Genomic DNA, 12,243 nt, shown 5'->3' with positions numbered 1-12,243 from the left:
GGCCAGTCAGCTCCCAGGCAACCCAGCATCTGTGATCAGATGTATAAGTGAGTCCAGCCAAGACCAGAAATACTGCCCATCAACAGAACTGTGGGCTAGATAAATGGTTAATGCCACTAAATCAGGGTGAGGAGAGGATAGTTTTGCTGCAACAGATAACTGATACAGATACAAGAAAACATGAGGTCATGACATTTTTCAACCAAAACAAAATCATGGGAACACAGGTTCAAAACAATTTTGGGAAAGAACAGTCACTGACTCCAACACAATGATGTGGTACAGCAGTTGCTATTGAATTAGATTAGTGAAAGATGCAAATTTCTCACCACTGAGAATTAAGGATTTCATGTGCAAATGAATCTCTGTAACTGGAGGTACAGAGATTAATTTTCCCTAGGTAATATTCTTCTGATGTTCCTATGTTTTCGGAGTACAAGAACTGTTGTTATGCATCGTACATGACAACAGAGGAAAAAGATGGCAAGAGAAGAAATGCTGGGAAAAATTAGACATTGAAAATAAAGTAAAAGGAATTTGAGACAATGTAAGTGAGTTTTATACTGCAGATAGCAGAAAGCAAAGCCTGGGGAACGTGTCATTTTCCTGTGTCAGCCAGCCGTTGCAGAAAAAGGATCCTGGCCTTTCCCCAACCTTTTCCTTTTTTTTCTTCTTCTTTACCACGTAGAGCACACCATGAAAGCGATTAAATACAATTTTAAAATTGTGTCATATTGGTTTCTCTTTGTGAAGCAGACAACTAAGTATGCCTTTGAAGGAAATAATTTGAAATCTACGAATGAAAAATCACTGTGCAGCTGCAAAGTGCTTCTCTTAAATATGGGCTAAATTCTGTGATTTGTGTAATGGGTAACTTTGTGCTTATTTTGTGAGAATTTCAGAGTTCACCCTCACAGGTTATTTCTGAAAAGTGTGAAGTCTGAAGAGTGAAAAAGATGCCTTTTGTCCCCACCGCTCTTCCCCTGTTTTAATCAATATTGTAAGTGCAGTGGTGCTGGGTGGTGAATCTTACAGACAAATGGCAGGTTTTTTGAGGTGGCAGTCATCATGTCTACTCACTTTGCTCCCTTCAGTGACCAGGAAGATGCTAGCCCTGAGTAGCAGCCCCCAAATACTTGCTGACTTGAACTGAAATCCGCCAGTTGAAGATTTATTCAAATTCTGTGAATGTTCCACTATGGAGCAGACACATATACCTCATAATGATAAAAGGATAATGACCATTGACACACTTCTCAGGAAATTAAGGGCTACAGCTGACAGTGAAAAGGAACGAGAAAGAATGGGACTAGTGAGAGGTAAGAAGCAATAGGAATCACTTTTCTCTGTGTCAAAGAGAGATGAGACCAGGGTCAGGACAGAAAATGTGTCCCTGTCATCCCCCAGCCAATATTTCCCTCCCTCTTCTACTTTTCAGTTTGGAATTGCCAGGGAAAATAGAGGCAATAGCCAAGGAACAGACAGCAGTTTCAGAAACTTGGGTTTAGAAGAAAATTTTTTAGGATTTGTCAGCTTAATTTCGTTAAAGGCCCAGAAATTCCTGAGTATTGGTCATCCAAGTTTGGTTTGAAGATTTTCAATGATGGACTTCACCCCTTTGGTGTGGGGTCTCTAATTGCTAGGCTGTCATGATGTTGATATAAAAATCGGTAGCACATCACTGGTTCTGGTCCTGCCCTTTGAAGTGACCAAGAACATCTTTTCAACCTTCTGAAGCAGCTGAAGCCTGGTTGCGCATTGTCAAAAAGAGAGCAGTGGGGTAGAGGTTAGAACACATGCTAAGAATGGAATATAATTGTCTAGTTCTAAGGTGATTAATGTTGAGGTTTTGTTTTGTTTTTAAATTATAATACATAGAATACTGGACATGAAATAGTCTAACTAGAGGTCATAAACCTAAATGTTTTTAGAGGCAGGCTGGTAAAGGAAACATTTGAAAGGGATGGAGGGTTGGTGGTTGGGGTTCCTGGAAAGACAATAGAGAGTGGTGAAAATCTGCCACTTGAAAGACATACCCAATTTAAAAGCATTTGTGAGTAGCCAGCCCTTCCTGGTATTTACCCCTTTGTACAGTCCCCTCCCACATTGTTTCAGTGCTGGTCTGTGTGCCCCCTAGCATATACGATGGTATGTCACTTATGAGGTAGACTATAAAAGACTGCAGCTTCTGTCTTGGATACTCTCTCTCTTTGTTATCCGCATGCCATGAGAATATTCAGGTAACCTATGGCGTGGCTGATGTAGCAAGAAAATGAGACCTTCTAGCAAATGCTCCAGTGAGCTTGGAAAATGATCCTCCCCCAGGTGAGCCCTGAGAAGACTTCGTGCTCAGTGAGAGCTTGACTGCAACCCCATGAGAGATTCTGTGCCAGAATTGCTCAGCCAAGCTGCCACCGAATGCCTGACCACAGAAACTGTGAGATTATATTTGGTGTTTTAAACTGCCAAGTTTGGGGCAGATTGTTATGCAACAATAGATAACTAATACAGCATTCTAATTCATTTTAAAGCACCAGTGTACACATGCATGCACACTTTGCTCTGCTATTGAAACAAAATTCAGAGCTCCAGTTTACAACCCTGGGTTTCTCAATAAACCCTGGATCTGTGGACGCCAGAAAGGTATGGCTTAAGGTTGTACTTAGAGGTCCTTTGCAGTTCAGATTCTGCTGGAAGAGAGGAGATGGAATCCATGTACGGCTTATATCTTAAGCAGAGAACTATTTTCCCCACCAGTAGGAACAAAATATATTTTTTTCTGATCACTCTAGGGTGATAGCAAACGTCGGGGCAGAAGTTAGAAATATCTGGACAGAAATACTTTTCTATAATACAAAAAGTACTTGGAATAGAATAGAAATCCAGAGGAAACGAACTTAGGTTAAATCATAATGGAAATAAATTTCCCAAGTAATTAAAAACCAGAAACAGGCATTTCACAAAAAGTATTAGAAAAAGCAACGCTTACCAGAAATATAATAAATATTTAGTTGCTTAAGGTCTATAACCACCCCCCTTCCCATACTAATAATAATAGCCTTGGGACACAGAAGCAGATCTTAGAGGGACAGGAATAGTATAAGACACACAGGAGAGGACTAGGATGTCTTCGAATGAAGAAATTACTGACTGTCTGAATGAGGAACCTGTACGACTAAAGGAAAAGGAAAGGTATGGACCAAAATTCAGAAAATTCCTCTGGGTAATGATTTTCACCAATTTCTTAGTGAAGAAAAACTGAAAGTGTGTTTCAGAATCCCACTGAATATCCTCTGTAAGCTTTTGCATAGAATTATGCTAACAATTAAGTCAGGTATGGAGAGAGCTACAGAGTGTTAATTTCCAGATCTTAGAGTCCAGTCATTCTCAATAAATCCTTTTGCTTTGTTGTGAAGGAAAATCCTCAGGTTTTGTTACAGCTCACAGGAGTGGGCACGTTCCTCAGTCAGGATTTTCCCTGCCGCCAGGGATGTGTACAAACAGGTTAAGCTGAAGCCCTAATAGAATACTGTTTTTTTTTTTTTTTTAAACTTTTTATGCCTACAGCACCTGGTCTTCCTAGGTGGTCTCCCATCCAAGTATTAACCAGGCCCAACTCTACTTAGCTTCCGAGATCAGATGGGATTGGGCTTATTCAGGGTAGTATGGCCGTAAACTAGAATACTGTCTTAACAAGAGTTATTTCTGTCAATACAATGCAGAGTTATTCTCAGGTAATTTCCAAAAGTGCCAGGAAGCATCACTCACATATTGAGGAAAATTATAATCAAAGTCTAGCTGAAGCTGGGCCATCAAAATGGAAAACCAGAAAAAATGTTAAGTGCAATGCAGTGCTTGGCATTTTTTGTGCTAACACCAAAAATGTCTACTGGGAAGACTGAGAAAAACATGAGAGAAGAAGATGCTATTAGAAAATAAGTGTAAAAGAGGATTAGTATAAGATGAAAGGCCTACGTGCCTAAATTAGACAAAGGTAAAATGTTGATAGTGTGCGATTGATATTGCTTAGAAGAAAACATCCATTGTTGGTAAAGGAGTCTGTTAGTCGGGATAGTTGTCAAAACTACGGCACTAAAATGCTTCTTTTTTGTCAGTATTCTCATCAATTTCATATCAATAATCTCAAACAAGAGTTTTAGGGGACTGATGGACCCAGCAGACAGAGGTTAAAGAAGGGGGGAAGGGAATGGACTTAATATCTTCAAAAGCAGTTGAGGGTTTTGGAACTCTGTGCATTTCTACTCTTTTGCTATTTTTAGGGGAGACCAAGTTAGTTATCATTAGCCTGAAAAACAAAGGAGTCTCCAAGGCAAGCAGCTTGAGGAGTGAGGCATGCTGGGGCTGGTGAGGAGGTGAGGGAGGCAACTGGGCCCGGTTTTTCTTGGTGGTGGTGTGTGGGCATTCTTCCTCCTCACTTTCACCACAAAGTAGAAAAGATTTCTTGGCTGTATGAGGCATGATCAGAGGTTGCTTCCCAATATCCAATCTCTGAACATAAGTCCTCAAATCTATCCGGTCACCCCCCTTGACCTATGTGCTTCAAGGGGTGTTTGGTCCCAGATCCGGGTGCTGGATCCTGAATGGTGATGGCCAATGCCCATTCTCATTACCAGTGACCATTTCAGGCATGAAACCCAATTCTGCAAAGATAAGATGTGAATAGACAGTCCTCTTCACTTTAAGAAGAGATACCAACATAAGATGGTCCCTTTTCTACCTCTCAAAGTGTTGTGTCTGGATAAGATGCTTGGAGCTGCTGTAGCCATCCTGCTCCTCGTCTGAGGGGGAGGCAGGAACAAAGACTGGCAGAGTTGAAAGAAGACTTGAGAATCATAGAAGAGTGAAGCTGGGACCCTGACGGTCCTTGCTGGGAGTTGTCCTATCTCTGACCTTCTTTTGATGTGGTTTTATACATTTCATTTTGTTTAAGGTATTTGAATCTGCTTCTTTTGTGCCCTGCAACCGAACGCACCCTAACTGGCTGAGGGGAGAAAGGAACATGGAAGAAAGAAGAGATATTAATTAGCAGTGTCTGAACAAACTGGCCTCAAAGGACATCCATGATTAGAAGGTATTCTGCATCTTCAGCTCACCCAGCCTCTGCTCAGGTGAAACCTTCACATCTCCTGCACCCAGATTGTGTTACTCTTTCTCATCAACATCTAGTGAGGATGTACCTCCCATAGCAGCTAGTATGGGCCCTGAGGATTGCTCAGCAGAATCGATATGTTCCCCTTAAGTGTAAACAATGTTAAACATGTTAAAACATGCAGGTTATACATGTATGTGGGAGATATGATGTATGAGCATTGCAGGGTGGAGCTATCTCAAGCTACCTCCTTATTCTCCTCTATGAAGATTATTGTACTGCGTGTAATTCTGAAAGATGTTCCCAAGTACAGCAAGGTCCAGCAAGTATAGCCCTCCTGGGTAGCAAACTAGTCACCAGAAATCTGGACTTTCCTCTAGCTCTACCTTAGTTGGATTCTTGTGGATTTTGGCTGCTAGGTATTCCTTTTTCTTGTTGTCTACCATTTTCCATTTGCTTGTCCACTGTTTATGGCCATCTATATCTTGACACTACCTTTTACATTTTGAAACAGACCTCAGATGATTTCATCATTTACTTCCCTCTCTCCCTATGTAAACAAACACAGACTTGCATGACTGCTATTCTGAGCCTCTTCCCAGATATTTGATCAAAACAGAGAAGGGCCATCTAAAGGACATTTCCCCAATTTGCCTAATCTTCTAGCTCTGGCAGTCTTTGAAGGTGACATAGTTCAGAGGTTTGGGCACTGGGTTGGGAGAAAGGCAGGATGGGATAGTGGCAAGGTCAAATGATTTATATGGCAAAGGGATCTGACCAATTGAAGATAGAAGAGTGAATGTAGGTGAGGGAGGAGGGGTGGCAGAGAAAAAGAAGAAATGAAAGATACTTGAAGGGAACCTGATATGACATCTGGGAGCACATCTGAAAGTGTATCCTAAAGGAAGACTGTAAAATTAGACTCCTAGGTGTCTATTGTGGCTTCCTTACTTATATATGTTAGACTTTGGGAACGTTACTTAGCTTCAGTCTCAGTTTCCTCATTCATAAAATGGGGATAATAATGAACCTACTTCACAAGGGTATTAGAAGAATTACATGAAATAATAGTAGAGCATTTAGAACAATGCCTGCCATAGAGAAGGATCTAATAAATGTTTTCTATAGTACCTGATTTCTTTTTATTTTATTTTTAAAATAAAATTGTATATATTTAAAGCATACTACATGATGATTTGGTATCCATATACACAGTGAAATGAAGTTATGATATAATTATACAATGGAACATTATTCATCTTAAAAAAGAAAGACATCCTGCCACTTGCAACAGCATGGATGAAACTGGAGGACATTATGCTAAGTGAAATAAGACAGACACAGGAAAAAAAAACTGCATGATCTCACCAGTAGAATCTAAAAAAGCCATATCCTACCTAATTAAAAATATTACATGAAGAGGCTTAAATATCATTGATCGACTACTGAAACATTTTTATTTCTTATTATTGTATTTAAAAACTAAAAATACTATTCATATCATGCCAGTCAAAATAAATTTGCTATGGCAACACTGCACCAGTTCTTTATAGTTTACTTCTTCCTAAATTTCTTTTGTTTTTCTATTATAGTATCTTTCAGTAACAGGCCCATTATTTTCCAAATGTAATGGCTATTAACTTAAAGGCCAACCTGAATTTCCATTATTCTTTTTGCTTTTCTTCCACTCTCCCTGAGCTGTTAATGGGCAACGAAATGTCTAAAATATGTAAAGGAAAGAGAGAAGTAGAAGAAAAGAACCCTTAAAATGAATGAGCAAAGAGATCTGGAATATTTGGGAGCTGGATGGAGTGTTACATATTATTTTCTATGAATAGTAAGTGGATTTTTAGAAATATTTATAACTTGGAAAGGCACTATAAATAAAAGTATATGAAGTTTACTTCAATTAAAGCTACTTCATTATTTTTTTTCCTGTAAAAAGAGAACTTTCATTTTTTCAAGACCTAAAGTTGAGTTAAATTAGATGTAAAGATTCTGAACTATTAGATCAAACAAAGCATGATCTCTTCAGGTGGGCAGCCAACAAAACTACTTCAACAGAATAGCAATCAGGCCTCCTGTCACTTGGGGAATTCAGAACCAATTGAGATGGACGTCAACCAGAGAAAAGCAATTCCTTTCTAATGAAACAGGACTGCACTTGTATGGAATGATGTATGGCAGGAGACCTTTCCAGTTTGTGATCTGGTAGAGAATAGGACTTCTGTTTCTGTCTGACCTCTGAGACATCTTAGCAGTTAACCGAAAACACTGTGATGGATGGTGATGTCTCTAGGAGTCTTTGAAGAATGCTTTCCCTCTGGCCAAATATACAAGCAAAATTCATTTTTTATATTCAGAATCCAAATTCTACGAATTTTACATTTAGATGTGCTCAGCCCACCACAGGGACCTCAAGCACAGAGTCGAATGCTTGAAACCTACTTTGGAAGAATATGGACCCATTGTGGGTAATGTATGTGTTTCTAGCACAATGTGAACCAGGGGCTAGGCACACCCTAACCTGCCTAGGGGTGCTGTGAAGTGAATGGGCTGGAGCTCTATATGGGCTGAAAGGTGTTCCTCCAAAATTCTCATGTTGAAGTCCTAATGACCGGTACCTCGGAATATGACTCTATTTGGAGATAGGGTCTTTAAAGAGACAATTAGGTTAAAATGAGATCATTTGTACGGTCCCTAATCCAATATGACTGATGTCCTTATAAGAAGTGGAAACCTAGACAAAGACATGCATAAAGGAAAGATAAAGGGAAGACACAGGGAGGAGGTGGGCATCTACAAGCAAGGAGATCTCAGATTTCCAGCCTCTAGAACTGTGAAAAAATAACTGTCTGTTGTTTAAGTACTTTGTTAGGGCAGCCCTAAACCTAATGTGGCACCTTTATTTTTAGTAAGAGCTGTTAAACTTCATCAGACAATCCATGTCTATGTTCATGAAAGCTGGTCTCCAGTAGGAAGACCTGGTGCTCCTTTTCCTACTTGGGAGGAAATCAGCCTAAAGAGAGAGGGGTTTGGTGACCACTAGTTAGAACAAGGGCCCCCAGAGTCAGAAACGGGGAGAGGGCAGTGTGTGAAAGGAAGGCCTGAGTTTTTAGTAGAAAATCCACTTTTTGCTTTCTTATTATAAAAGCTTTACATGCTCCTTGTAGAAATAACAGGAAATACAGATGAACAAAATGAAGAAACAAAATATGATTTCATCACTTGGAGATAACTGTTCATATAATGCAAATTTTTCTGGACCTTTTATTATAAATACATGAATTTACACACACACACACACACACCAAAAATGGAATAATTTACTTTTTGTGATCGTCTTTTCATGTCAATGATTTTAAGTTTATAGCATCATTCTAATGTCTGATATTATTTCATTGTATTGATTATATCCTAGAAAAGGAATTGGTGGGTGGGATGCGTCCAAGCTTAGACATATTTAAAGTCTTTTGATAATGTTGCCAAATAGCTTTCCCAAAACGATGCACTCATTTATAACCAGAAAGTCTATTTTGAGGGCAACATAAAGCCCTGTAACTGGTAACTCTTGACTCAGCTGTTCATGGGCTTTCAGCCAATTCTGAGGGAGGAGATTGTAGAAACCAAAGGACACTGAAAATCTGTGCTTCCAGGGACTCAGGACACTTAGGGATTGATGGGGGAGTGTCCCGTGCTGGCGGAGGGGGCATCTCTTACCTTAGCACAGTGGCAGGTGACAAGAAGCCTGGCAGGATCAGCACATCTTGCAGCCGAGATGGGAGCTGCAAGCCACGCCAGGAGGGGTCACATTGGGTCAGCCGCTAGGCATCTACTTGGAGAGCATGGCACCCGTGGGGTTGCAGAGAATGAAGAAGTGGCAAGAGGGGATTCATATTGCTTGCTTGAGAGTGGGAGATGTCCCCGAGGATATCTGAATGAACTGCGAGGGACCCTGGGGCTGAGGGTCCAGTGATGTCACAGCAGGGAGCCTGAGAGCACTCTGGTTGTGACGCTGGTTGTTAGTTTTATCCCTCAGACTTTCAGGGCCTGGGAAAATACAGGTTATGCTGGGAACGAGAACAGAAGGGCCGATAGCCTTTGCAGTTTTTATGCATCGATGGAAGATGCTATTGGATTTTGGTTCTTTGCCCAGTAGAAGAGATCCCAGGGGGCATACTTAAAGGGAAAGCCAAGCTAATTGTAAATGAAAAAGAAAATATTTTATTGTATAAGCATGAAAGTTATGCGGCACTCAATAAAATGTGTTGGCAAGTAAACTTCTGCCACACAGTATGATAAATAAAATAGGTTAATTCCTCTTGGGAGAAAAACTTGGATTCTACTTATCATTAGATAAGAACTTTCAACAGGAATCTTTCAAAGGAAGATAAGCAGCGGTCTCTGATTTAGTGGTGGATTGAAGGGGAATAGCACCTTTATCATTGTCCTGGAAGATGCTGTCACCCTTCTTAGTGTGTTTCAAGACTTTCAGAGTATTTGCTCGTCTTTGGGCCCTGGGCCTCTGCTGGTCAGCTATAACTTATACATCAGGCCAGTCACGTTGATCTTGATATAGAACTTGTCTGAGAAATAATGATGTGTTGTAGATACGAGTGAAGGATTAGTAACATTTTGTTTTATTACTTTGAAATTTAGATTTAGCTGCCAAAGTTGCTTCCAAAAGGAAACGTATGTTTTGTACATTTGCCCAAGGCAAGGAATAAATTTCCAATAAAATGAACAATTCTTTCCCTGGGGTTGTTTCCTTCTATCTTCAAGTGGTACTGTGGAGAATTAATTACTTCATAATCTCACTATAGCCTATCAAATTAAAAATGGCTACGGAAAAACAGGGCTTACCGTCTATCACTGGTTTTGGCTGAGAACTTTTGAGGCGCAGTGAGGGCCGGAAGCGGGTTCGGTCGTTGAAGCTCCAGCTCTTCTGCACTTTGGTGGGGCTGCCCTCAGCTGTGATGTCGGTGCTTGGGGACCTCCTGTCGCCTACCGAGGCTTGTCTGCTCTTAATGCTCTGGCCTCTCGGGCTAGCCATGCGCACTCGCTCCTTAAAACTTAGCTTCTGACTGTGGACAACAGAGGCACAATTATTCCATTTCAAACAATTTCTTCCATTCCACCTGGGTAAATAATTTGATTAAATGGTATATGGTCATATATTTCAATAAGTAAAATGTTTTCAGTAAGTAAGAGCACATAAATATATTTTTCCCTCATTGAAAATTTGAGCTTTGTTTAATCTCTCTGCATTCATTTGAAGTCAATCTCATACTACAGGTATACACACCTTTCCTGGATTCATCATAGAAGGACTGAGATGAAATACAGTAGTTTGTATACAATTACGCTGGAAATAACCAAGAACTGGTTTGATACTCACTTTCAAGACAGATTTTAGCTTTAACCTCAACTTTTGAGATTTAAAAAGTTTTTTTTGGGGGGGGAGGGGGGAGGGAAGGATATCTCTTTGTAATTTCTAAACATTTCTATAGGAAAACAGGGGGACGGTTACATATACATACATATCTACATTCTGCATGCATTTTATAGTCCAGGCAAGATTTATGATATCCATAAATTCATGCAATCTCATAGCAGTTGATAGCACTGCATACATAATATTGAACATACAACACTTAACACCACATTTCTTTTATGCCTTCGTTCATTCTTATGAGATAAAACCACACAAGGTTAGAATAGTTCCAGCATGTAATGAATGTGATGACTGATCAACGGAATGAAACGTTATGTTCACTAACACAATTTCCTGTTATTAGACAGGCTATTGATTTGCTGTGGCAGCTACTGGTAAATTATATTTATTCAGACATTCAGTTCTCAGATGCCAGCTAGGATTGAACTGTTGTGGGGTGAAAAGGGAAGCATTAATAACATCTACAAATTCCAAAGTGCATCTCCATGCTTTTTAAGAGATGTGGTATGATGTGGTGGAAAGGGTGGGTTGGAGTCTAACAGACTTGGGTTTTGGAGTCCATATCTCTCACACGGAGACAAAAATAACAATATAGCTAAGGGATTTTTGTGGGAATCAAATGAACTATATGAAGCTTTGTGCACCTATTTTGTTCGTTTCTCGTTTTGTTTACAAATTACTGTGTTACTCATTAGAAAGTAACACCATTTATTACTGAGTGAGGGGCCCAGGATTTTTCGGGGCCTGAAGAAATGAAGGGCGATGGTTTGAGGGGAGTCATGTGGGACATGACGAAGTGGAGGCCTTGTCTTTTCCACTTACCGCAGTGTCCACTGTCCCCAACTGCAGCATGCCAACAGCAAATGTGTTTAGTGGATATGTGTTTTGGAGCTAATAAGAAACAGTAACATTTATTTTTCCATGCCAAGTTGCTTAACAAATGATATTCTAAAAAGACACCACGTTGTATGTGTGTGTTACGTGAAAACAAATCAAATAACGAACTATGGTGATCAGAAAACCCTGGTAACAATAAACACATTGACCATGCAACTGACAGCTTTCCTCTGAAGTGCAGACACGGCTAAATCCAGCATGAGTAGCTGAAGGCACATGCAAAGAACAGGCTGGGCAGTATTGCGATAGGGTGAGGTGGGTTTAAGGATTCTTTTAAAAAATCCCTTCAGTCATAGAGTTTTTCTGTACTGGACATGTGTGTGATTAAATGGTGGGTTACATTAAACAAAAGCAACAATAACAAAAACTGTATTTTTTTTTTATCCTCAGGCTAAGTTACCCATCTTTAAAAAAGCCTTCAAATTATTAGAACAAATTCTCCAAGGAATAGTGCCCAATGTGTCTATTTTTCTCAAGCTTTTAAAAATTTTTAAAAATGCCTACAGCACCTGGTATTCCTAGGTGGTCTCCCACCCAAGTGCTAACCAGGCCTAACCCTGCTTAGCTTCCAATATCAGATCAGATCAGGCACATTCAGGGTGGCATGGCCTTAGTCTTTGATTTTTAAGTAGTAAAAATTTCAAATCTCTTTTCAGTTTCAGCACATCTGTTCCATCATTGAAATTTATGATGATCTGGTTCAGGAACATATGCTCACCTCTGCACCTTTATTTAAATTAATGAATGGCTTAAGTTGACATAGCTATCATTACAAGTGTTC

General features: G+C 39.9%; 1 protein-coding gene and 2 pseudogenes across 2 annotated transcripts in view; all 3 read right to left on the bottom strand.

Moving 5' to 3' along the window:
- Positions 1-12,243, bottom strand: part of KCNQ5 (potassium voltage-gated channel subfamily Q member 5) — a 447,247-nt gene that overhangs the window by 40,065 nt on the left and 394,939 nt on the right. For both annotated transcript variants that reach the window (XM_036219415.1, XM_036219426.1), the window contains one exon: positions 9,974-10,194. In XM_036219415.1, coding sequence (XP_036075308.1) covers positions 9,974-10,194 — 221 coding nt within the window. The remainder of the gene's footprint in view (positions 1-9,973; positions 10,195-12,243) is intronic.
- On the bottom strand, positions 3,559-3,677 carry LOC118605596 (annotated as a pseudogene).
- LOC118605206 lies at positions 11,960-12,078 on the bottom strand (annotated as a pseudogene).

This window comes from Rousettus aegyptiacus, unplaced genomic scaffold, assembly GCF_014176215.1.
Source record: "Rousettus aegyptiacus isolate mRouAeg1 unplaced genomic scaffold, mRouAeg1.p scaffold_m13_p_1, whole genome shotgun sequence".
Classification (NCBI taxonomy): Eukaryota; Metazoa; Chordata; class Mammalia; order Chiroptera; family Pteropodidae; genus Rousettus; species Rousettus aegyptiacus.
This window is presented reverse-complemented; position numbering and strand designations above follow the sequence as displayed.